The 27,277-nt window shown below is 41.2% G+C and overlaps 1 protein-coding gene across 2 annotated transcripts in view; it reads right to left on the minus strand.

Moving 5' to 3' along the window:
- Positions 1-6,342: 6,342 nt before the first annotated feature.
- Positions 6,343-27,277, minus strand: part of insyn1 (inhibitory synaptic factor 1) — a 50,151-nt gene continuing 29,216 nt past the window's right edge. For both annotated transcript variants that reach the window (XM_044337014.1, XM_044337099.1), the window contains exon 3: positions 6,343-7,695. In XM_044337014.1, coding sequence (XP_044192949.1) covers positions 6,874-7,695 — 822 coding nt within the window. In that variant the 3' untranslated portion in view covers positions 6,343-6,873. The remainder of the gene's footprint in view (positions 7,696-27,277) is intronic.

A 27,277-nucleotide genomic window follows, 5' to 3' on the forward strand; every position in this document is an offset into this window, starting at 1 on the left:
TTCTGCCTTTCAGTAAAGTGATGTAATCTCCTGAATTTACCAGACTGTTCTAACTGTTCTATTATTTGCCTTTACCCACTTAGTCATTATATCCACATTGCTGATGATTATTTATCAAAAATCTCATTGTGTAAATATTTTGTGAAAGCACCAAAAGTCATCCCTACAATATTGTTGCAATATCGATATCGAGGTATTTGGTCAAAAATATTGTGATATTTGATTCTCGCCCAGCCCTAAAAATGACGATATATACATAGACTAGATCAATGTCTGAGCTTATTCACTGATTTTTTTTGTGTTCTTTGTGCCTAAATATGGACTAAACTTAAGGGAAAGAACAAGTTTTAATTAATTTGTGTTTATTCCTCCTGTTTCTTTCAAGCACCTGACTTAATGAAATCCCGCGGCTATTAATCTTTTGACATACCTCTGAGCTACTTTGTCAGCAAGCCACCGTGAGAGCACAAACTGAGCCTGACATTTGACTAATTGCAGCCATTTGAGAATGATTACCGCTATAATGTATTGGAAACGCACAGCAGCATAACACAACATTCAGGCACCCCTCTCCGTCTGGTGACCCACTTTACTGTCAGCGTAAGGAGGAAGCTGTTGAACCACTAAAAACTCTACTAATTGGAGCAAGGTAAGTACAGTAGTATTTATTGCATTTCAAGCCTTTTTTTCTTTCTTTTTTTACGAGGTCCAGTCTTATCTTCGCAAGGATCGCAGAAGACAAGAACCAATCCATGGCACAATTTATCATCCAGTGCTGCAGGATAACCAAACCCCAACTTATTCCCCTCCCTTCTGTTTCATGGTGAAGCCTTAGAGGAATGACTCTTACCTGTCCTTGGCACCTTGTGAATTGCTGTGTGTTTGATGAAGACCTCAGTCACAGCCTCTTGGGCTAGAATGGAGAGCTCATTACAGCAAGAGGAGACATGTGCATAGGAAAGAATGAATAGAGAATAATGTGCATGTGTGTGAGAGTGAGAGAACGACATAGAGAGTATTGGGTGTAGACTGTGAAGAAAGTAGTAAATATGAGCGATGGGGAAAGCCTCTTGTAAGGTGAAATAAGGGGCACTTGGGGACTCGACTTGTACATTGCACCTGTCTTATCATCATTTAACTCTTATTTGTTGGTCTTACTAAACTGTCAGCAATTCCCTGCCTTCTTGGCCTTTACCTGTAAAATGCCATGGAAATGCTGACAGGCTGCCAAACCGGAGCTGTCTGGAAACGACTGCAGCTGGCTTTTCTTTGAATTCTGCTATTTATTGTCAGAATTAGATGTACATGTACAGAACTGCACTTAGCTGCATTTATTTTCTGTAGTCCATTTTAAATACATATTCACTTGGCAGCAGTTTCCTGTAACTGACTATTTCCTTTTACAACTCACCAGTAACTTAGTATTTTCTGATCATGCTATTCCCCGAAACATTCTTCATCCATTCCTGCAGTCTGTGTCAGTGATGTTTCCTGTAATTGTGTATTTTTCTGGACTGATTCAATTGTCTCTTGATGTATTCCTCGCTCAGCTGAGCATGTCAATACACACATCATTTGTGTGCAATTTAACACAGTATGCAACAAGGTTACATTTCTATGGTAGTTCAATTTGAGGACTCATAGCATTTCAGTTACAATTATTTCTCTCTCTGTCTCTTTTTCACTCTCTCTCAGAAATTGCTTTGGCAATGATTCTGCCATCCTCTGCCTTGCTCGTCATGCCACATTCTAAGTTCACATTGGGAGATATTCCAATTATTGGTCAGGTAAAGTGATGAAAATGATAACTTTCTCTATTTGAGCCTACGTGTGCTGATCAATTATTCTCAAGTGCACTGCATCATGAAATTCTGTCTATCTGTTGCTTTATGATTTTTTTTTTTCACCAGATGTAGTGGTTGTAGAATTATTATGCTTCCCATTGACTTTTAAAAGGTAGCTGTACTGAAGTGTGTTTTTGGTTTCTGGTGGGCTGAAATGCTAAGGACCATTGACCCCAGGTCAGCTAGTGTTAGCCCTTTCATTTTTACAATTAGTTTTACCTTTCATAGATGCCAAAAGTGGACAGTTTGCCACAGTAAAGCAAGTGCGACAGATTTGGAAAGTCACTATAAAGTAGTCAAATGTCAAGTGTGCATACTTTTTTACGTCCGTTATCTGAACTGCACTACCACAACCAAGGTCCAATGCAAACACTAAAAATGATTTGGTAGCTTTATATGATCAAGGCCTCATGGTCGCCTTCTCTTTGACCTATCATAAAATAATTATCGCCTGCTATTACCTTTCTTTGTTTTGCTTGACACACTGTTCAATCACAATGCCATAGTGTATGTGAAAGTGACAGGGTTCTCATTAACTTTAATTACTGTGTGCTAAGTCATCTGAAGGCAGTGTTTTGTCCCAGGAACCGCCCAGCCCCCCACTTGCAGCCACAGGCCCTGTCCTTCATCACCTGTGAAGGTCTAATCTTATCTGCGGCTGTTGCATGCCTCTTCATTAATCACTCCCCAGGCCCAATCAAATGGTGACTGATGGTTGACGTGGCCTTGTCCGGCCATCCCTCAGGTGCTGGGACCCTCTCTCTTGTTGACCAGGGCAAAATGCGGTATAGATCCTAGTAGCTGATTGTGACTGGTGTCTGTGTGTGCGTTAACACAGCGGTGTACTCTACATGGGGTACAAGTTGTGCCATGTAACCCTGTGCCAACTATCCACTGCACCTGAAGTTCAACACATTGTTCCACTGCTGCTGGCTTTGTCTCATCAGGAGCAGTGAGCTCTCAACCTGACTTTTATTTTCTAGCTGTTCAAGTTCAAGCTTTGATTTAGGTACCATAAATGGCCTAAGGTTACATTTCCGCTCAATGACACAAAACTTTCTACTCATTTAACCAAAACTGAGACACCAAATTATCTTCCCACCTCTTCATGAGCTCAAGAAAATTGGCAGTGATGGACTGCCAAATCCAGCTATGTCATGAATGGAAAGGTGTCAGTGAAAGGAGGTTTCAGGTAGGAAAAGGAGGGGGAAGATGGAATAGAAATAGTTTGCTCTAGTAACGGCAGGATATAAATGGCACAAAGATGAAACAAATCAACCTTAGGTAGCCTCAGCCGTTAGCCAATCCATAGTAATCAGTGAGACTGCATTGAGCTCTCCGCTTCATGGACCCTTACCAATCAGCAGAGAAAACAGAGATCTGTCATCTGTTTTCCCCTGCTCACTGATGGACGCAAAGGGCAGTGAGAGTGAAGTATGGTAATTATATATGAAGGGTGGATAAGGAAGGGGCTGGGGGCGTATGTTTGTGTGTTTTAGTGTCATAATCACCTTTTAAAATTGGTTTTGCTCCACACTATTTGTCAGTCATTCAACAGAGAGTGTCCTACTGGTGGTGATTAGAGGATTGATCAGGGATGTAAACTAATACATGCCCACCGGTGATGTCAAGACACAGATGGCATGACTCACTTTGTAGCCTTCTAAAAGAGATTTTGTTAAATCTCGCCTTATAGACATGTCTGGCCAAATGACTTCCAGGGGGATGTGCAGCATCTATTTGTATTGGTCTCCATTAATTGCTGTGACAGTGAAATATAAAATTAAACATCAGGCAATGTATAATTCAGAAAATATCACTTATCTCCTCCCACAATGTGCAGGCACAAGGGCAGTCAACATACAGACAAGAGACGCACATATATACACACATACACAAAGACACAACATCTGTTTTGTATGCAGTGGCATCACAAAATGATCTTCCTCATGGTAGGCAGATGATTTGGCATCGGTGTGCTCAGGTTTTCATAACCTTTGGATGCCTCTCATCCTTGTCCTACAGAGAACCGAGGACAGAGCTCTGCCCTATTAGAGATGAATAATGAGCCTGTTGGCAGAAGAGACGTTGCTAATGTTTTGTCCAAATATCTCAAATCTGTCCCCAATGATAATGTATTCTGCACCAGTGCCAAACAGCTCTATATTTGAAGAGGTGATTCATAGCAGATATGACTTATAAAATCTTTAGACTGGAAAAGGGTGAAAAAAAAATCCCTCTCACGCTGTAATGTCTGGCGGGTGTATAGGCATCACAATAAGGGCTTAGTTTGTTTTCCTGTAATTGATGCTTTGCCTGTGTGGCGGCATTGCTTTGTTTGTTTATGCTAATGGCTGTGATGACCTGTTGGTCCCCAATCTAGCAGGGAAATGGCAGCCAATGCTGTGGGGAGTGAGACATTGATCTCTCTTCAGTGCCTCTTTCTTCACAGGTACTTGGGATTAACTGAGCTAGAACAAGACAAAAGAAAACCCAGAATGATATAAAAATTTTCCATATAACTTCTGGTATATGCATGTATAGCACACCATCTTCAGGCTAATTGATGCTCGTGTGGCTTCTGTCAAGCTGTCTGGTGTAAAAGTGCCTACTCTGCTACCCTCATATCAGGCTCCTGAGGCTCAGTGGTGCCTAAACAGCAGAGCTGTAACTCCCCTAAGCAGTGTTCAATGCAATAACTATTATACAGGAACACACAAACAAAAACAAAGAAGTGGGCTGTTATGGATGTGCATCTCCAAAGTACTTAATAATCCACAGTGTTGCTGTGGCCAGTGGCAGAAGATTGGGCACATCAGAAACCTGTGTAAATGAATATGATCAAAGCAGGGAATCAGTGAAAAATAGCACACATGCTCAGCACATCTTCCTCAATTACCCATGCTGGGATGTGAAAATAACTTAACCAGTAATTCTCAACACAACCAATGTGATTGTGTAATTATATGAGTAACAAAGCTTATTTTTAGACACATTTTCTGCAATTACTGTAATTGCAAATTTGCCCAAATTGTAAAACCTGCACTGTTATGTGAATTGCAATGAGCGTAAAATAATCTTAAAACATGTCGACTGCTGCCAGCAAATGCTTTTAAATTTATACCGGTCTACATTAGCAGGATAGTTTCTTTTATACTTTATTAGTTTAGCATTATGGTTATTGGTGCTGACAAACCAAAGTTCCAAGCTTGTTGCCTTGATCAGCTCTATATAAATCCTTTAAGAACAATTCTGCTAACTGAAACTGTTTACATGAATTTAGTCAAATATTTTAATGATAATAAAAGAGTTAAATTACTTATTAGTTTCACTAGAAGGACAAAATGAAAATATATATTTCATATATGTATATCATATATATAGAGTTAATTACAACAACAAAAAGCTTGTGATTTGGAATTAAAAAGCTGGCTTGCTTGTATATATGCTCGAATATGTTTTACTGCATATAAAGATCATAACGTGTGCTCAACTGCCTGCGTCACTGTGAACACTAATTCACAAAACTCCCTTACAAAACATGGAAGCATTAAATATATTTCTTGAGTAGGATATCTCTGAGTAGAGTATCTCTTTCTGTGTGAATAAATACAATGCTACGACCATCTCTGCCTACTGCGGAAGGTTAAGTCCATGTTAGGTGATCAGAGGCACAAAGGTCAGCTTCACAGGAGTCGGCAAGGCTTTTCCTCTTTAAGACTATGACATTTTACTTTTTCTTTTCAAGCTGGAAAACACAACATTTAGGAAAGTAAGGGTGAAGGGACCAAAGGAGCTGGCTCACAAAGCCGTTCCCCAGGGTAGATTATTGCTCGGTAAAAAAATCTTTGAACAGGAACATTTTCTCTTTCCTCCATCAGCTCTCACTCTTGGACACACGTTTTTTTGAAATGTCAGTTCTTTAGGGCCACAGTTCTAATTTTTGTTCTGCTCAGTGTAAGTAAATAGATCTAACTGTGAGTTTTTGTTCACAGATCCCAGGAGAGTGGCATGCATGCTCAGCAGAGACCTCTCAGTGCAGCCTCCCTCTAACATATTGATCAGGAATGGCTATTGGCCTTAGCCCTGTGAATAAAATGCTGCTCCACTGAGTCCAATTTCCCACTGAGCAACTGAATGGAGAGACAAAACCCTTAGCACTTTTATGTGGACTGCTATTTAGCTCAGATCCTAAGCCTAATGACGTTACTGCCAGACACAGAAAATGAGAAAAATAGCAAATGTCACTTTTGTGTACCCCATATTCTCAGATAACTTTAAATATCTGTTCTTCTGCCTGCCACTCTTATGCTTCAGCCTCCGCAGCAGACCAAGAGGAGATCACATTGAGATGATTTATAAAATCAAGGGCAGGTAAATAGTGTTGTTTTCTGGCTCTTTGCTCAAAGTTGTTTGTTGACATCAAAGAGAGAAAGAGGCTTGACATGTGCATCTAGATACATTTCCCAGCTGAAAGCAATAATCCCCTTGACATTTGAAATAACTGGAACATGAAAAAAGACAATGTTTATACAGATTCAGAGTACAGAATGTGCAGCGTTTTGTATCCACATTATAGGAACAAGCTTTTCTCTTTTTTTTTCCTTATTTTGTGACTTATACTATTGTACAAGGAGGAGAAAGGACCTCCTCATACTCTTCATACTTCACTTCCAATTTTGAACACTTAAAATGTTCTAGTAAAAAGGATTGCTTTTGTAATCTCTGGCATTGTCTCAAATGATTACACATAGGGAATCCATTCAGTATATCTTTTAACATTAGAACAGGCACTAACCTTTTGGTCCACCAGTAACTTTCATCTTTCACTGACATAGTAATCTGCTTTGCTTCATTTCATCGTGTTTTCCCTGAGCCTCGGAATGACTTTAGGTAGTCGAGTGATTTCCCATATATCATTTATTTATTTAGTAATTAATTTATTTGTGTATTAATCTATGAGCTATGTATTTAATATTAAATAATGCACAGTCCTTTTCATGAGATTTATGATAAACTTAGGGCTTTCTCAGTGGTCCTTTGTTTTCTGTTTGGTTGGAATATAGGGCAGTACAGTTTGGGTGCTCTTGTCAGAGACAGTTTGTGTGCTGCTATTTCGTAACAGTTTTTTGCGGCAGCCGGGGTTTAAGAGACCTTTCCTGGGTAGTGTGTGAGCTCCTGTCATCCCTTTCACTGGCGAGGAGACATAGGAAGGGTCCAGACAGTTATGGAGGAGTGAGTGCTCAGAGGAAGAACGTTTGGGGGTGACCGAGCTGGCCAGGAGACTAGGCTCACTATCGCTGTCTGGTGTAGCACAGCCACTCTTGTCCTCCTGTAACTCCTCTTGCTCCTCCTCCTCCTCATCATCGTCACAGCACAACGCGTGGTACAGAATTTTGTCACTGAAGCGGACCCTCTCTCTTGTGCCGGATGTACGAGAAGTCTTGTGGCTGTGCGTGGAGCTGCTGGCCTCCTCGCTGGATGAATCTGGAGTAATAATGCGGGGCCCGTTTGGGATGGGCAGCCCGCCATTCATCTGGGAGTAGACAGAGGCAGTGGTGGGGGGCGGGGTGGGGGTCTGCGTCTGGGTGGGGATAGTCCCACGGCCCAGCTCCGGATGTAGATCTCCTGGTTGCTCACCAGGTCTGCGGGCAGAGGCGCCAGCGGCCTCCAGGTAGCTGCAGAACTCCCAGCTATCAGAAAGCACATCTGCATTGAGGAAGTCCAGCCTGAAGGCTTCTCCCAAACCCCGCTCACTGCTGGACGTGCTGCTGGCTGTGGCCACCGTCCAGTCATCTGGCTCCAGGTCAAAGTCAAAGTCTGACGTTAATTTATCGATCTGACCCACCACCTGCAACAGAAAAGCGAAAGCACAAGAAAGAAGATCTGATGAGATTATGGAGCGCAACAAAGTGCCAAATCGAGTCATTTTAGAGTTAGTTGGACAATAACGTGAGTGCAGGCAGTTTCTGGTCATCGTGGAAAGACATTTTTATATTTATTCAGGTATGACTCACATCAACATTTTCAAGCTGGTGAAAATAAAGCAGCTGTATCTCAAACCATCTGGACTTGTCTGGTTTCCAACTGGAGAACAAAGTACATAGCACAGGCACCTCTGGTGCGATTCTGACATGTCAGTATCAATAGTGGCACAACAAAGTCCAACCACTGCTTCACTTGATGCACACAGGTCATTCATTATTATTCATATTAAAGTAGTGTTACTAAAAAAAATAAAATCTTTTAAAAGCATAACAAATGCAGAATGCATGCTGATCCTAATTTTCACAGATACAGCGTTGGAATAGACTCTAATGATAAAAGTTCACTGTGTGAAAGAAACTTCACAAAGTACTAATTGTGAATCCCACTTAAATATAAATCTCTGTGACAGCTTACCTAGTACTATATTACATGAAATTTCCAGATGCTTTATATCCCGCTGATTTTGACACCCCAGGTGGGATTAACATAAGCTAAGGTTTATTCACAGCTGCTAATAGATCTGTGTTTGCCTTTACAGCTTGCCATTATGCTACTTTTCATCCATAAATCCTTAATTGTTTGCTCATCGTTTTAAAATAGTTTTTATTCCCACCAAGGCCTCCTGTGGACAGGTGTTGTAAATTAGCTTTATGCTACATCAAGACAAAATTAAATATCCCCTGGAATGAGGTTGTAGCATTTACAGACATGTCACAGCTCATCAAAGAGGATTTTTCAGCTCTGAGGGAGAAATCAAGAAAGAGGAACTGAAGAAGCCTCTTAAAGGTGATGAAACAACTTCAGCTGTACATCCTCAGTCCAGTGGATGATTCACTTTTTTTTAGATGTTGTTCTCTGGATGAATGAGTTGAACCTGCACAGACATAGTTTTATGGTACTAACACTTAACCCTGTGCTTTTGATTCTTGTACAGTGATGTATATTTGAATCCCAGTGCTATTGTAATGTCCATGTCAAAAAAAAAAAACAACCCTCAAATATTGACCTACTGCATGGAAATGTATCGCGTAAAAGTATTTCATTTATTGCTACCTCAAAATTAACCTCAATGCTTCTGTCATGAGCAGCCACAGTGTTGAGTGTTTGATGAATAGAAAGCACTTCAGCTGAAATCACACTGGTTTGCTGACAACACCTAAAATCCAAGCCCTTCTATACTTGACATTTTAGCACCTTCAATCAGCATGTTTTGCTCTCAACAACAATCTATTGTAAAATGAAAACACTCAGCATTCATGTACTCTGTAAATGATACATTTCCCCAAACCATTCAGCAATTAAGCCCAGTGTTTTGAACTCCAAAAAGTTTTGTAGAACATGTGCATATGGATTTGATACATAATTGCAGCTGAATAGCAGTGAAAGAATATTTTTTACCCTGAGATTTGTGGAACATGACCCTTTTTTCTGCCTCTGTAATTATTTGCAGTGTTTGCTTTCTGGCTCTTATTACTACAAATGAATATGGTTGTATCAACAACACAAAGCCATATTCCTGCATGAAAAATCGTAATTCAGTCTTTGACTTTAAAAGAGAAGTTATGAGTCTCAGACTTTATGTGAGCATACGGATCACTAAAAGCTCAGATGTTCTCCATTGCAAACATGGAAACTGACATCTATGAGCTTAATGATTTTGTGCAAATATCTCAAGATGATGATTTGAATGTAACATAAATTTGCTCACTAAATCCTTGAACACAGACCTATGTTACCAGCTACACATTAGTTATAGAATAAACCTTTTAAAAGAGAGTGTGGAGGATGACTAGATGCTGTTATTCTCATCACTACTGCATTTATATATCTCTTGAGTCCTTAGGTCTTAACAGATATGTTTGTTGCTGTTAAGTCAAACCACCTGCATTGGAATCTGGCTGTATACATCTGCATGCATAGCACTGGCTCATCTGTCAATGAGCTCCTCTGCAGATCTGCCAGCTGTGGCATCGTACACCTCACGAGTACCTGGACTGTGCTTCTCTATTGGCAGACTGCCCAGAGGGAATTGGGTTGTATGAATGCTCTAATCCTTACTCAACCTGTTTGCTGTGTGATTTGCCGACTTTTTACTCATGGAGTTGTTAATGTAAAATGTCTCTCAAGCCCAGAGGAGGTTGAATAGCTTTGTTTACTTGATTACATAACTTGGACAAGGGACTTAATTTAATCAGTGTGTTAAAAAATTATCTGTCAAATGTATTTTACCAGCCTGCCATGACACCAATACAGATTATTGGTTGGTTAACAGTTATTGCAATGAGCAGTGAGTCATTTTAAATAAATCTCATTTTCATTTATATCTAAAACAGTTTGAGCACAAACACCATGCTGTGAAATGGTGAAGGAAAGGTGAAATTAATACAAAAAATAACATTTCTTGGTTGCCAAACATCACCTTTACCTCTGCAGGGCATCACGACCGTGCTTATTTTCCATTTTAAAATGCATTTCTGAGTATTAGTGGTAAGCTGTGCCAGCTTCCACTGCTGGTTAACCTGACCCCTGCCAACCGTATGTAGGCTAATTTAGCTTGATAACTGTCTCAGCTTGAAGGGTCTGCTGAATCTTTCTAGGTCACAATGCAACACATGTTCAATGCAGCAACAATGAACACTAGTCTATGCTTTTTCTTCCAGTCAGAGAACGTGTGATGAAGGCGCTATGGAGTGAATTGGACAAGCAGATTGCTTTAGCACAAAGGATGAATGAACACATCAGGAACAAGTCATTAACAATGTGCACAATGGGTTTGAAATAGAAAACGCATTATGAAAATTTACAAGAGTCAAAAGTAGAAGGCAAAAGTAATTATGAGACTTTACAATAAAACATCTCATGCAGAAGAACACTATCATATCTGTACATCACTGAGGGAGATACCAAATGTCTTTTTAAGATTTTCCCACAGCGGGGCAAACAATCACTTAAAATGACCAAATTAAGCAGAGTAAACAGAATTAATCCAATGATCTTTCCCTATTCAATAAACCGCTTATGCTAACACTTAATGCCACTGTGTACATACATGTAATCAGACAGAATAAATGAAAACACCTGTGTGGGTGGACAATATGGAGCCCTAAATAACAACACACAGTTACATGCTTACATTGACTGATATTCTCCTCACAGCAGTTGTAATAGCCTCTTACAATATCCGAAATGTAGGCCTAAAAATAGTTAATATAACCAAGTAGGTTTTAGTTTTGAGTTTGAGACCGAGATTTGTTTTGTTTCCTTAAAATCTTAAATTCTGTATTTGCAGCTTGAGGCTGTGATAAACTTCTGGAGTTCTGCTGTGTTTCCCCCATGGACTTTAAGGCACCATCACTCTACAAAATTTATGATGCAGTGATGGCATATCCTTGTGACTGAAAAGACTCCATTTGCAACACAGTTAAGCAGTAATGTATAGTTTAAGAATGGATATAAATGCTGGGGATTTGAGTTTAACTTTAGTCTATATTTTTTTTATTATTTTCCTCACTGTAAATGGTGTCTAGGGCTACTCAGCTACTGAGAACTATGATGATGAATATGACAATATCTATGATTCTGTGTGTGAACAATGAAGACAAACACAAAAATCTTAGCAATAAACCTGCTAGAGTTGTTTTTTCCCCCATTAATATTTTAGAATATGGTCTGGCTATAGTCTAAAGAGACAGAATTGCCCAGCCAACACTAAGCGCATCTGATGTTGTTTATATGGTCCATAAAGAGAAATAAGTGGTATTGTAATTTTTTTTTTCTTTTTCATTGCACACTATCAGCTGGCAGCCATGAGTCAACTGTGGTCACAGCACCTGATCAACACAGAGTTCAGTCATTTCAGAGCTCTCAGAGGTGCTTTAAAAGAGAGGCTGCCTCGGCAGCATCAGGCAGGGTTTATTACTGTACCTCAACACCTGTCTGAGATGATTGGGCTGGGTAATTGAGGGTCAGGCTGAAAGAGGGCACTTGGAGCCTTGTCTGTGACAGAAAGGTACAGTGATGGAAAAGACAGGCAAGGATAATCTAACACAGAGTGATGGTCAGTAATGTAAAAACTCTCCGAAGAGCCTCTCAGGCAGAGTGGTGATTTGGGAAATAGATTCAGTACTGTCCACTATCATTACAAGAGTCCTTCTCACTAATATTCAGCTCCACCTGGTATCATGATTTATTTATCCTGAGTAGGTACCTGTTTCTTTTCCCCCAAGTGAGCGCCTTTCCTCTGTTAATGCTAATTGAAAATGTACTGGAACATTGGTAGTGGCATAACTTATTCCACTACTAATGCTTAATGTGTGGAAAAAAATGCAGACTGAGGTCAAAATCAGCAAATGTGAAAATGTGGGTGTAACTCTGATGAGGAGGGGGACATGTACCATGTAATCTAATCACACTGTTGATCTTCAAACAGATGTTTAACAGGAATAGCTTGTTTTGATGTGTATTGATGATTTTTTGTATGTTATCTGTGTAGTAAACAGATTGGATTACCATCCTTTGCAAATATTACACACGTGAATGAGTATCTTTAACATGTTCCTGATGATCCTAGTGGAAAGGGTATCATATTTCCCAAGTTTAAGCTGTCTTATATATATTCTAGTATTTATCAGCAAATAAAAACAGCTCTAAATTTTTGGCATCTGTAGCAATGCAGTTTGTACATATGTAAAAAATACATCAGGTGCGAGTTACCAAAATAAATGAGACATAACACCCTCACCGGGTTCATTTGAAATGCACACTGTATGAGTGAATTTTCTGTGAATCGCTTCATTACGCTGTGTTCAAGTGGCCTCTCTCCATCTGTTCCTGTGCCACCCGTTCTTCCAGGAGTCATTCTCAGAGTAGACTGAGAGAAGTTTGCAGTGCTTGTTAATTATGCAGCATCCAGCGTCTAGCATGGGTTTGCTTTTTTCATGGGAAAACCCGAAATATGTTCATGGGAGCCATTCAAACACAACACAAGTTTTATTTCTTTCTCAACATGTCACAATAGATTTCCAGCTTGCCCCCATGCAGCATTTCCAGCGCTGGAAGCAGTTTATACCAGTTATAAAGTTTCCGCAATTATCATAATGGCCATGCATGCTGGCATCGAAGTAAAACATTTGCAAATATTGTTTTAATGTGGTTAGCTCCTGCAGTTTGACAGTTCGTCCTTTCTCCGTAGCCCATCCTTATTTCCCCTCAATTTAATTCTCAAGACGTGAAGATGGTAGCATCCAAACCACTCACATTGTGGTGATATGGTTTATCTTATCCCCCAGAAGCTAATTTATCATCCCGGACTTCCTCTGAAAGAACTTATTTATTGGATTCACTAGAAAAATTGTCCAGTGACTCCTAAATCTCTTCCAGACATCTTATTCAAAATTGCATGAAACAGCATTTTGGGAGCTTTTTGAACCTCTTGTTACATACTTAGTATTGCAGATTTGTATGTGAACAACATGCTGAAAATTGAATATAAAGCCAACATTGTTGGCTTGAAAGCTTGGACCACATAACATGAAAGTGGAGGTGGGTGCTCTGACTGATATGCACAAACCAATGCACACACCTGCTTGCAATCTCGACAGGAGTGTGCATGACGATTGATACGGAAGCAGAGTATTTAGCCATATTTTGGCAAAAATATTAGTGTTTAAAATGAACTGTGCACATGGATGGACAGCAGATAAAAGGCTTATGTAGCAAGATTCAATTTTGATGCTGCTTTTCTATCATGATAACTGACCACAGCCTCTGTTCCTCAAGATGGAGCAAACTGCAAATTACTAACAGCCAGGTTTCAAGTGTGTAAAAAGTGAGTGTTTCATACTACAGACAGTACTTCTCTGTAAAAATAAAGATAGATTTTGTGTGGAGTATCACTTTAATATAGCTGCACATTTTTGTCAGCTCTTCAGCGCTTCAGAATCCCATTCGCCAAGCTGACACAAATTGTGTGAACTTTATTAAATCCAGAGGAATTCAGACCACACTTATTATACCTTCATTCTCCCCCATGTGTGTCTGTGAGTGTGTGCCTTAAGGAGACATGGCCACTTCACTGATGATTTGCAATGTGCAACTCAGATGACTGGGTGACACCCTTTCTTGACTGGTGTGCCTGTTGGACTGATAACATGCACATAGGCATACAAAACATCAGAACTACAAATAAGAAAAAAGTCTGTTCTCTATAAAGTGTATAATGTATTTCGTATATTCTTTTAGTACACATTTTCCATCTCTGGATTAATGCCCTGCTGATCATGCATTATCATTATCTTTGCTAACTCTGTGTGCTATGTTGCAGAATTGAAATAACACCGCCCGAATAGGGTAGGTTTAATATTTATGTGCTTGCATGTTTTCATATGTGTGTGTTTTGCTGTCTTCCTTAGTGCTGCTTATGACACCCTGTGACATACTATGGGACAAAAGTTGTCTATATGTTTCTGCAGCAACATCAGTGAGACTTATTCCTCTCTGCTTATTGTACTTGTCAATTACATTGAGTGCGGTTGTGATGTTAATGCAGTTGACTCTGCAGAGGTCCAGTGAGTCTGTGGGCGGGTGACATTACAAACAAGTCAGGGGGACCTGATTTAGGTCAGGCCATCTTGATTGGTGAGATGTGTTGCGTGGTGTTGGCACAGGGATGAAGTGTCCTTTGAAGTGCTCGCTGGAAGCATTTGGTGTAATTATCCTGTCATGAGAGGGGCTATAAGCCTGAGACTTCATTAGGCACATGCCTCCTGCTTTTTCATCTTTTTTCAAAAAACACTCATCTTTATGGAGGCCTTAAAGTGCTAAACAACGCTGTGATGAGCGTAGGGCCAATACCTCCTGACAACTCACTAATCAAAAGCATCATTACAAACTTCACCACATAATGGGCCCCATTTATCCCTTTGGGGCTTTAGAAGAGGTGGGCTTCTGCAGTCCTTGAGGCCTGGGAAATCAACCACTTCCTTAGCCAAATTTAGAAGGTTTATAATATTATCCTGGAGAGGTTATGGGTTGTACAATCAGTAAGGGAGCAAGATGGGAACTCTGTCTTCCAGCAACAGGGAGGCAGCAGATGCAGCATGCGTTGTTGCTGGCAGTGCACACTGATCATTTATTGAGGTTCTCCTTCATTGCTTCTATCCGTGTTGAGAGGCCTAGCGCCAGTAATGACCAGAAAAAGATGGTAGTGCCACGCTACGGGGCTCTTCGTCTGCTTCCCTGAGATAGCACTCGGATTAGACCTGAGTACTGTCAGGTCACATGCGAGGAAAAAGGTGTGCATGTGAGCACAGTCAGGCCACACTGACTCATTTTAATGACTCGATAGAGTTTTCATTAACAACATGGTGTCTTCCTAGAAGGCCAGTGAAGGTCTGAAGTGATTGCAGTTTATCAGAGCACAAGAAATGTGTGAGCGTTTATGTGTATGTGTGTGGTGGGTTGGAGGGTAAACGTAGTTGACCTGTACAGGGAAAAGGGGAGAATCTCTCTGGCAGGGGAGAATACTGCGCTACAGGAACCGGCTCAGCCAAATCCAGCAGTAAATCCCTCACCCTGACACTTCACACTGCCAGTTTGAGTACAAGCCAGACCAGTAAGCAGATAATCAGCAAGTCCACCCAGTCTTAAAAAAAAGAAGAAATTAAAAAAACAGAGTACAGTTCCATAGCTACATGGCTAACCCATGGAGTATTTAATAGTAATAATAGCAGTCCAAATGGTAAATCAATTGACAAATTTTGATCAGAATTGAAAGAGAATTTTAGAAACTGAAAGATTGGAAAAAACAAATGACAAAAACTGCAAATTTTAGGCAAATAGATACACATACACAAACAGACATAGGGAATTTGCATGTATGCTCTCATGTCACGTTACTCTAATTGAAACACATCCATCTACGGTCATGACTTCTAACAATCATTTGCAGTACACCTACATTTATGATTTATTTCAAGTTATTCAAAGAATGATGGAAAGAAAAAATAATGGATGCAGGGAGACGGCCAGGCAGCAGGGAAGAGACAGACTAGCAGGAAAGGATCTACATTTAAACATATTTGCAAATATTACTCAACACAACTTTTTAGAATCTCATTGTCAGCTTTGTTCCACTTTGGTATCTATGAGGAACATATTCATATCTTTGAAAAAGATAGCCTGCAATAAAATGTGTTTACAACTTTAGAGTTGATTTGCTACTCACTCACATAGTCACATTATCATTTATATACAGTCACACAGCCACAGCCATCAGTGCCTTTATCATAAGTGAGGATGAAACTGCAAACCCCCCACTCAGCAAAATATTTTGCTTTTGCCAGCCCCTTCAGCCAACAAGACCGAGAGTTCTATTTGTGGTTGTGGGAGAAATGATCCATGTCTAGAGTTACCATACAAAAGTTATCACTTGCTCTGTTTTTGTAATTAAAAAAAAACTATCTAGATTCCTTTTATGGCTCCTATTACTGTCTACACTGGGCTGGTGACAGATGATATTGCCTGATGGTAGTTTCCATGAGGCAGCACTGGGTTTTATTTCACAATTCCAGGGGTGTAAATGTATTTACACACACACCCCAAAATCAGGAAAATGAGACACAGGTGTAAAAAAAAAAACAAAACAAAAAAAAACTACCCTGAAGGTATACCATTTTTATCAGAGGAAAAAAAATGCTTTTACTGTTCTTGCCCACAAGATTCTGCAGTTTGATCTACCAGCTCTGTTTGTGATTAACAAAAAAAGGACAGCCTGTTGGTGGAGGCTGAGATATGGAAAACTGGACTATTGGTGTTAATCACTCAGGTAGTATACATGACAGCTGCCAGACTGTTCAGTTGTTGACATTACTGTCACTTCTGTCATCAAGTCGCAGTTGTTGCTTACATTTAGACACACTACTTCTGGGTAAGTAATAAAGGGATTGTTTTATGTGTTAACTGCTACATAACTCTGATTATACTGAGGAAAATAATTAAACCTTCAGATCAGTAAATATAAAGTTTTTTTCATAAGAATGAAGGTTCTCAAAAGGCCTGAATGATGTTTTGCGCATCAAGTAATGCATAGGTCATTTGTCAATGATTCCTAAAATAACCCAAATGACCATTATAAAAATGATCCACATCATTTTTTTTTTATCTACAACTATGGCTAAGTTCGGCAAAGTTCAGGCAATTAAAAATACTTGGTCAGACATCATTATCATTAATGCAGTGTCAGAGTTGTACACTTTGTACATTCAGTGATCCTTTCCAAACTCTAACCCTAAGCCTTTTTGCTGTGGTGTTGCAACTTCGCACTATTTCCACCATTGCTACTGAGTGCATGAAAGCAAAAGGTCACTTGTCAGGAAAACATGGACAGAGGTTGTTTAAAGTATTTGAACAAACAACCAATGCTGTTGTTTTGCTGGTTAGGGCAGCCTCTGCATTATGTGCCAAAATTTGTACACAACTGGTGTGTAGTGTGCAGTACTGTAAATATTTTAAGTAAAATTTACTAATAATTTGCACTCACATTAATATGCTTTGACATGTTACCTAAACTATTACATATACAGGCTATATCTGAAGCTGTGTCCCATATGTATCCCATAAGCATGTATTATACATGGGCTATTGTATATTACATGAACATTTCCCTCCTTTCATTCAAACTTGTCATGAACCTGCTGTGTCTGTCTGTAGCTTTTCAGCTGCACTGGTTTACTGTGCAGCATCTTCACATACAGAACTCCTATACCCTGCCAACAAGCGAAAGAATAAATCCTGCACTAAAATGTAAACGAACTACCCTTGTGAAAAAACGATTCCTGCTTGCAGGGAAGCTAACCAATGTACTCTTGGCTCAGGGGCTTGTGTTGTAATTGCTCCCTGTATTAGCATGCTCATAATTGATAATGCTAATTAACTGATACCTAGAAATACATATGTGATTATTGATCAGTAATCAATGTTAATTACCAATCATGGCACCTGCCAGAAATGATTAATTTTTGACTGCTAGGGGGTTTTCATGCTACCCTGCAATCCTGTACTGTTACACAGAGTTACTTCTACGTTTACCTACAAGTTTACACCTTGCCAGTGAAAACGAGTTGCAATGAACGAAGGTTATGATATTGTAACCCTAGTTCTACAAGCACAAGCAGAGCCCTCTACTGGACTCTATGGGTAATACTCTCCTTCAATCACATGTACACAATTGCTGACTGAAATTTGCATGTACATAGCCTGCCAATCAGGACGCACCTACTAATTCCATGTGTCCCAAACAGTATAAAAGGCTGCGCCTCACTGCACCTCCCATCCTGAAACCACAGCGTGGGAGCCGCATGGTCTCTAGGAAGAGGGCCCTGCCTGTGCTTGTGATATTACAATTATCATAACCTTTGTTCTATCTCACACAGGCGACTGGACTCTATGGGTACAGTAGGTGGAGCCTAATGAATGTTCACCCTGCCGCAACATGTCATCAGACTGCCTCACTGAGCTCGACCAGCTATAGGTTGGTCAGCGCAGCCCTCCCTCTACTTTATAACCCCAGCCACTTAAGTGGAGCGGTAGGGGGCCCAACCCAGCCCAGTTAACATGTACATGAACTGGGTGAAACCATGGCCTAACCCCGCAGGGGTCATACAACAGACACCCTGCACACCCCATTCCCTGAGTCATCTTGAATCATGGGAGAATGCAGGTGTATAATTGCTCGGGGTGGGGGGGTGTCAGGTGTAACACAGCTGACACTCACACTGCCCTTTTCACAAGTCCTGAGTTGTACCTGCGAGCACAGATCTTTAAAAGGAGCCTGTCATGTCCAAGAGATAGAACCTCATGAATGGACTCACCCCACTGAACAAGGCCGTAGATGCTGCCACAATGTGTGGAATGCACTCAGACACACAGTGGGGGGGGGTCCTTACCCGCCTGCCTGTGAACTTGGGAGATGCACTCACAAAGCCAACTAGCTAGACGCTTCTTGAATAGGGCATCCACTCCCTCTCCATAGCACATGAACAGTTGTTCAGTGCACCAAAAGGGGGGCATGCGTTGAACATAACATGCCAATGTACGTACTGGGCACAAGAGGTGCAGGCTGCTTCCCTGGCATCCCCATGGAGTGGAGGACAAAAATGCCTCTAGCTGAAGAGTTCTCGACCTAAATGAACTCCTTATGTTCTTAGGAACAAGGGAGTGGTTAGGTCTGAGGGTAGCACCACTGTGTTCACTACGAAGCAGCAAACAGCTGGGTTGAACTGACAGGCCCTGTTTACACCGGGCATTAACATGCATCTCGGGTGATCTGATCCCAAGTGGACAGCTCTAAGTACATCTGTTCACACATATTAACATGCGTCTCCACATGCATCTTGAGTGACCACTTGTGATTGGATCTCACTTCCCCGCTCTATATGCAAATACACATGTACATTATTTCCGTTTGTACCAAATTCGTTTGTTTTTAACCGGCAGGAAGACCCGGTGTCTGTGTACCCTCCGTCCAAAGTTGTGTTCAACTTGTTCCATAAAAGGATAAACAAATATACAATGCATTGTGCGCCCCCTCACAAACACAGCAATAACTTAATTGATTATTTAAATCTCTGACACGCCGACAGGATCGGTCAGGATCTAATGTTAATTAATGTTCTGTGTTCTTCTACACATCCAATAGGTCAGCTGTTACACACAGTCCAGGTTCATACTGTTTGGAGTAAAGCGGCCATCCTCTTGATAAATCTTTAGCTCATTATGTTGAGCAGCACAGCAAAACTAAAACATTTTTTTAATTCACATGAGAAATAGAAAAACAAAATAATGCATTTCTTTATTCTGTTATCAAACAAGTTTAACACAGCTTTGGACCAGGAGACAGCAATGCAACTCCTGTGCCTACTCTGCAGGAAAACAGAGGACATCAGTTGAGTAGGCAGTCCTTCAATCTGGCCCAGGACCCATTGCGTTTACATTGCTAAATGAATGTGGCTACATGCAGCCCAGACCACCTCTGAATGTGGTCTGAGTGATCGGATCTCAATGCGTCCTCAGTGCGTCTTGGGTGCGTTCACACCTGTACCTGATCACAAGTGGACTGTACTATAGGCAACCGTGGTGCAACACGTCTCCCCTAAACCAGAGTCAGGAAGTGTTGGAAAACCAGGAGCACTGCCTGAAGTTCGAGGAAGTCCAAAGCTATGGGAGCTCCCAGGAGGTCCTCTCCTGTCCTTCCTCTGTAGGGCGGTGAGTCCCAGCCACATGTGATGTGAGCCTACTGTGGCAAGTGACATCAATCGCCCTGCCATAGTAGCAACACCCAGAGCCAGGTTATTAATCTGACCGACGGTGCAGCCCAGAAAATCAGCCTGTTCTGCTGTGGAGGGGGCATCCAGCGGTGTGTGTGTCCAGATTATTTTCTGTGGCCAGCTGCATGCATGGAATATTTTCTCAAAATATTCCAGTGCATCCCTATCCTGCACCAGCGGAGGCTGCAGCTTCCTGCTCACTTCCCAGCCAGTCAAGTGAGGAATCAGGAGGGCTGCAAGGGCCTCTTCCAGGGTGGAAGCGGTTCCTTCCAGGATGCTTCGACGCAATGCCAAATGTCCAGGAGAGGAGGCAAAACAAAGGCGGGTTGAGCCAAATGAGCTGGGCTGTAAAAGTCTTAACGAACCCGGATGACTGGGCGGGATGGGAGTGGCAGAGAGAGCCCAACATGCTCCACCACCATGGCCATAACCTTAGGGAAATCATGGCGAACTGAAGTCGGCGGCAGATTTCCAAAGGTCAGTGAAGTTGCAGACACAGATGAGAGGTTGTTATCATCATCCATTGGTGAAGCTACTCAGAGAGTCTCAGCCAAGGTGTCTGGCGGCAGCGGTGGTGGCGGAGGGCCGGATGAAGCGATGAACTCATTTCGCCATGGAGATCAATCTCGAGCTCTGGTTTGCTCTCACTGCAGTGGAGTGAGAAGTCATACAGCTGAAAATGGTCCCACCGTTGCCAGTGTTGATTTGGAGAAGTGCCCTGCAGTGCATACAAGACAGTGGCAGCATCGTGTCACTCTCTGCATGGTCCCATCTGAGGCACTCGAAGCAGAAGAGATGCCCAGCAGCAGCAGTGATGAGACTGGGGCACGATGGTCCAGATGGACAAGTCCATCTGCAGACACGTAATTGGACACATGTAATCGGTAGGTGCGTCCTGATTGGCTGGCTACATACATGCAAATTTCAGTGGTCGATTGAGAGTATTACCCATGGAGTCCAGTAGAGAGTGGAGCCTGTGTGAGATAGAACAAGTTCCATAATAACACAGTAACCCCCTCCCAAAACAACCACTAGCAAACAAGCAACCACCAACATACTGTATGCCTATACAACATTTTTTGAAAAGAATATAACTGATGGTAGAGCATTACTTTTCACTCTTTTACATGAAGTTATAGTGATCATCCAATCATCTTGATACAATATCAAGCATGGAACAAACAGTGATCTAAAATGAAAATGAGTGAAATCAAAGATCTAAATCAACTTAATATTCCACCATCTGGAATAGCACTGTACTGTGCTGTGCATTTCAGTGAACCACAGTTGTCTTTTCAGCTTTTCAGCACTTGTACTATTTTTCCATTTGGGAAAAAACTTGGGGTTAGTTTTCATTGCTGCTCATTGTTGTTGGGCCATTGCTTTGGATGAGAAGTCCAGCCTGAGAGAGCAGCAGCTAACCCTACTATTAATACAGAGCATGCAATCAATATGCCACTGGCATTTCTAGGTTTCCTTGGCCTGCAGCGCTTATCTTAATGTGAGTGTGCTCCCATTTTCTTTTATTGTGTGAACCCATATATCATTACCAACCAAATATGGCCCGATCTACCATGCTGGAGTGAAGAGAAAAGGAAAAAAATTCTACAATTTATTTTTATTTTAACCTTCTCTTGGCCGCCTTATGGCAATGGTAGTAGACCTAAGGAATTTATCTTTAGCTATTTCATTTCTGCTCTGTCTTTTGTCTTTACTTTCACTTACTTTTTTAATTTCAAACAAACTATTGTCTGTGCTAATTATCCCCTTATGTTTGTTGCAGGATTATTCTTCATGAACCATACCATGTCGGTAGGAGATGATGTGCTATATATTAAGGGGTGGTTATATGGGTGGAAGCAGATTTATGTGGAGAGATATTTTCAGTCCTGCTCACCTGGAATAATCTTGAAATGATACACACTTAGTCACATGGTGTATTATCCTGCTAAAAGACTGTGGCCATGAAGAGATGAATCTGGTCAGCAACAAGGTTGCATAATACATTGTGGTATTCAAACAATGCTCAGCTCCTAGCAAGGCAACTAATACAGTATGTACCAAGAACGCCAGCAAATCACCTCCATCAGTTACTGAAGGTGCTATTTAAACGTCACAACAACCCTGAGATTATGTGATTCCCATATTTATTAATGATAACACAGCTACTATGTTCTATCTAGAAATTAAGATGGTATGTTTTCTTATATATTTATTGTTCATGGCTACACCCATTTATAAAGGGTTCATTACATTTACATTATATTTACCTGTTAACAACCTCTGTAGGAACAGTTTTTCTCTAGTGTCATGGTACATCTTCTTAAATACATAATGAAACTTGGGCTGTTACCATCATAAACTTTGGATAACTACAATTGTAACTTGAATTGATGGGTAATAGAGGAGGTGTTTCTAAGAAGTGGTTGCCTACTTTCCTAGGAAGTACACAATTATATTACCAGCCTAAACCGGTCACAACTACACGGTACTTAGTTGAATTGATGGGTAATAGTGGAGGTTTTTGTTAGTGTTTCATCTGTAGTTTCTCTGTATTTACCTGTATTTACCTACTTTTTACCAGTGGTAATTACCCAATAATAAACAACAATTTACCATATATTTACCAGGTAAATACTTATTAATTAGGGGACTGTAAAAGGAAGCGTTACCACTTACTTGTGGCCACTCTGTTAGCATGAACAGGTCTCCTCTGACCTCTCATCAACAAAGCATTGCTTCAGGCCTGTGAGTCAGTGTCTGGAGGAGAGAGCTCTTTAAAATAGGTAGTCTATCTCACCACGGTGGCGGATATGATAAGGTCTCATTTACAATGATGCATTACCCCAAGGCATTATTGACTTGCAAAGTTATACTCAACTTTAAAACCATTAAAAAAAACAAAACATCTGGAAGAAATGAAGACAATAACTGATGTTGCCTCATAAAAACACATTTCATTCTCTAAATATAAACTTCCACAGTAAATTTGCGATCCTTACAGAATAAATAATAATTAATCCTATGATCTTGGACACATATTTAATCATGAGCCAGTTTCTCCTGGGCTACAGATGGGAGAACCCTAAGTAGTGAAGACTTCAAGAGATAAAACCTGTGGCTGCTCTATTACAAAATAATTGGAGATTGAATTTGTGTACTCGTAAAATGTTTGTTTGAGCATTTACACCCAAATGAGCTTTATTTGGTGTGGTGCTAGCAGTTACGAACCAGAAAATGTGCCCATATCTCCGTGAAATCACTCTGGCTTCTGTTACTGTGTTCACAATGTTGTTCTCACACTCAGTCAGTAGAGCACATCAAGGATTGCTCTCCTGATGACATAAAGAGTCTTGACTCCTTTTTTTTGGATAGAATTATTGTTGTGAACATACATACGTAACCATGCTCTACTACATCAAGGAGATACCATTTTCTGCAACCTCTTGGAGCATTTCAAGCAAAATATGTGATAAATGTTATCCTCGCACTCAAATTATATGAGTCACTAGAGAATGCCATGTGTTATCCAATCTTATCATGAGCAGCACTCTTTGTAGCATACTTCAGGCTACATGTAGGTAGTTTAGTTAAAATTGAAATTGTCCAGGTTGCAGGGAGCATTAGCTTAACGATAAGCTCTTCAAATATTATACATATTAGGTTCTTCTCAATGCATTTCTTTCTGCAGAGAGAACCCTGTTTACAAAGGGTGATGACACCTACACATGCAAAACTTCTAACTGAAAACAAAAATCTTGAGTGATGGCGTGCCCCCCTACCCCACCCCTCCTCCACCAGCGTGCTGAAGTAGGCCACAGATATTGGCATGACTCGCTCTCCTACTTCTTTCTCTCAAAACAATTTGTCATTGCTTCCAGGGTTCTGCCATTTCTATCTGTGACAATCTGTGGGGCGGTCGCCTCAGAGAGTGACAAAACCTGTCACAGTGCGTCACTTTCACTCTCTCTTTGGCAAGCGGCAGGACATCTTTGAGTCTGCAGCACCTTTATCAGATATGGCAGTTCCTAAAGCTCTGCCTATAACAGCAGGCAAGTTGGAGGAGAGAAGACAGCGACTTTACAGAGACCTATTTGCAAACAAAATCACTGGGAGACATTCCCCACAAGGCACCATCTGGCTGCCACACGTACCTGCCTCCATCACTCCCTCACGATCACCGGCTTCTCTATTTATAGACGCTCTCCTGTCCACCCACCCACACACTGCATCTTGTAAAACAGCAACCAAAATCTAGCAAACTGAAGAATCTCCTTCAGGCAATCAATCATTAGGGTGACAGATGTCAACATATTTTCCCGTAATGTGTGGATAACATCTTCCCAACAATATGCCGTCGCTAACAATAGAAATGAACAATCAGCCGGCTCCTTGCCAGACCTTGCGGAGATAGGGAGGCCGGCAATGACCTTCTTTGTCATTATCTGAACTCTTCTCCTATTTTTAGCTTGGCTGTGTTAGAGTAAGTAGTGAGATGAGCTATGAAATAGATTGAAGCACCTAAGTGTGAGGTAAAAACTTACTGCGGTGGCTGATGGGGGCAGATGGTGAGGGTACCGGGTGCGATCTAATCTTTGTGTATTCCAGGTTGATACCGGCAGAATCTGTGATGATGTGGGATGTCAGCCGTGAACCACCAGTGGGCTATCAGAGTTATCAATAAACCGATTAGTGTCTCATTTCAGAGGGGAGTTGACTGAATTCTGATCATTGGTATTATGTTATTGAACAAGTATTCCCCAGCGAGGGAATGATATTGAGAGCCCTAACACAGAACACAGACGTGTGCTTGCAAGCTACTCAGGCATTTGCTGCATTTTGATAAGGTCCACAGTGACTATATTTTGAATGCTATAAGAACCCCTGTAGCAATGTACTACTTTGATTGCAATGCTAAAATGTCACATATAATTAAATTGAAGTAAGCAAGGGCTGAAAAATACTGTCTCACTAATAGATTCACTCTGCATCCAAACACAAATTCCCCCATATTTATGTGTGCACTAACATATCCTCTTTCCATTTATGCTCCATCCAAGGTTTTAGCCTCTCTGAGCAAGAACTGACTTTATCAAAATTCCAATGTAAAATACAGCCTTTGAATGTTAAATTAGTCATCAAAATCCAGATGTGCTGGCACAGCTCCCCATTAAGAAGAAGTAACAGCCTCTCTCTCTCTCTCTCTCTCTCTCTCTCTCTCTTTTTGGATGGATTTCAGCCATCTCATTGTGAGAACAATTAGTCAATGTGCATGGATCAGCTCCTTTAATTACATATTGAAATATTACTCATACGCTCAAAAACATTGATTACTTGGAGATTGCCTGAGATTCGTAGAGAATACATATATGTTCCCCTCAGAGCAATACCACAGCATATTTTCCTCCCAACAATTCTCTTGATTTGCGTTTTAATGTGTGTGTCTCTTGATAATTATAGGTTGTAGAGTTGGCAGGGAAACATGGTGGTATGTGGAGAAGCGCTACCTCACTCACACAAGCCCTTCCGGCAAGAGGAACCTGGTAAACAAATCTCACCAAAGTGAGAGAGAGAGAGAGAAAAAAACTATTTAACTAGGGCAATATTTTAATGCACTATTAATATTTTTCTATTACTTTCTGGACTCAGTTTGATAAGTTTTCTCCCCACTGTAGGGGGGGAGAGGTTGTGGTTGTCCAGAGGAAGGCATACCACCAGATAACTCTTCAGGATGCATAATCACAAAACCCAGTTTATTCTCATTTAAATAAAAACCAGTTGTTAAATATCCGTCCAGTGAGAGGAAAATAAGTACAACTCCAGAATGGATGAATCTGGATTGTCAGGCTCATATACAGATGATGCAAATGGGAAGTCCACAGTGGCATACCAGGAGTTGAGTCTATTGTAACATGCATCATCCATCCATCAGATTATCTCCCGTCTGCCACATTCTGCTCTGCTGTCTCGTTTGAAAAAACACATAACACAGTGGAGTTCTCTACCTGCATTCTCCTGGAACATTAAAAGAGCCAATTACCACCAACAAATAAGCAATGTACAGTGAAGGTGAAGGACAGGAGAGGCAATTTTCCTTCCTTTTCTCCTCTCACTTCATCTCTTGTTTCCAAGCTTTAAATTGCCAGTCCATAAACAGTGGGCCCATTGTACTGTGCTGTTGACACAAATTGGAAGGAGTGAAGAATGGAGATGTATTGTTCCATGTAAAGCATATTCATCTTTTCAATAAAGTTGGCATTTGTAGGGAAGAGAAAGTGTGAAGTCAAGCGAGGCATGTAATTAGCAGGTATAGAGGTATAGTACGGGCGCTTCATCGAGCCATCTGTGGGGAGCGTTTGTGAGGATCTCTGCGACTGAGCTCTCCTCGCTTCTTTGTCTTCTCCTGCATTTCTCCGTGACCCTCTCTCCTATATGCACAGCCTGCCAACAAATCACCTCCTCCAAACCTACTGTAGAGCCTGTTTGCAAGTCTGGATGATGCAATGACCGGTGTTCACCAAGCCACCTTCTGATGCAAGCTCCTCGCTTTTCACACACAATTCTACAACGTTCCTGGAAACATTTGAAAAGGGGCAGCATTAATAATACATGGAATCTGTGTCCGTGCGTGAATGTGGCGCCAACCTACAAGTGCAAGTCCTTAGCTGGCCACTGTTTAGACATCTTTCACGGTTTCTCCCTCTCTCTCTGGCAGCCCAGCTTTGATTGATGACAATAAAAGGAGTGGTGAAATCTGAGGGCTGGATGGAGAGATAACTGACTGGCTGAGAATGACTCAGTCTGTAGCAGAGAGTCAGTCTGCTGCAGCCTGGAGGAAAAGAGCGAGACAGGAGAGCAAGAGCGAGAGGGATCGGGAAAGGGAGAAGGTATCACGGGGTAAATGAGGCCTTGCAGTTTGGTAGTGCACATAGCTTCATCATCCTTGGCTCATGTTTGGGAGGCAAACATGACTGGGCGAATGTTGCTTTGTTTGAGAAGAGAAACATCGCTGAAAGTCAGAGTGATGTGACCAAACACACAGCGCGGCCTCGCCAACAGCATTATTTCTAATCAATCTACTGTGGGAGGACAGAAAACACACATACGCACAAACAATATGCA

The sequence above is a fragment of the Thunnus albacares genome, chromosome 1, assembly GCF_914725855.1.
Source record: "Thunnus albacares chromosome 1, fThuAlb1.1, whole genome shotgun sequence".
In the NCBI taxonomy this organism is placed as follows: Eukaryota; Metazoa; Chordata; class Actinopteri; order Scombriformes; family Scombridae; genus Thunnus; species Thunnus albacares.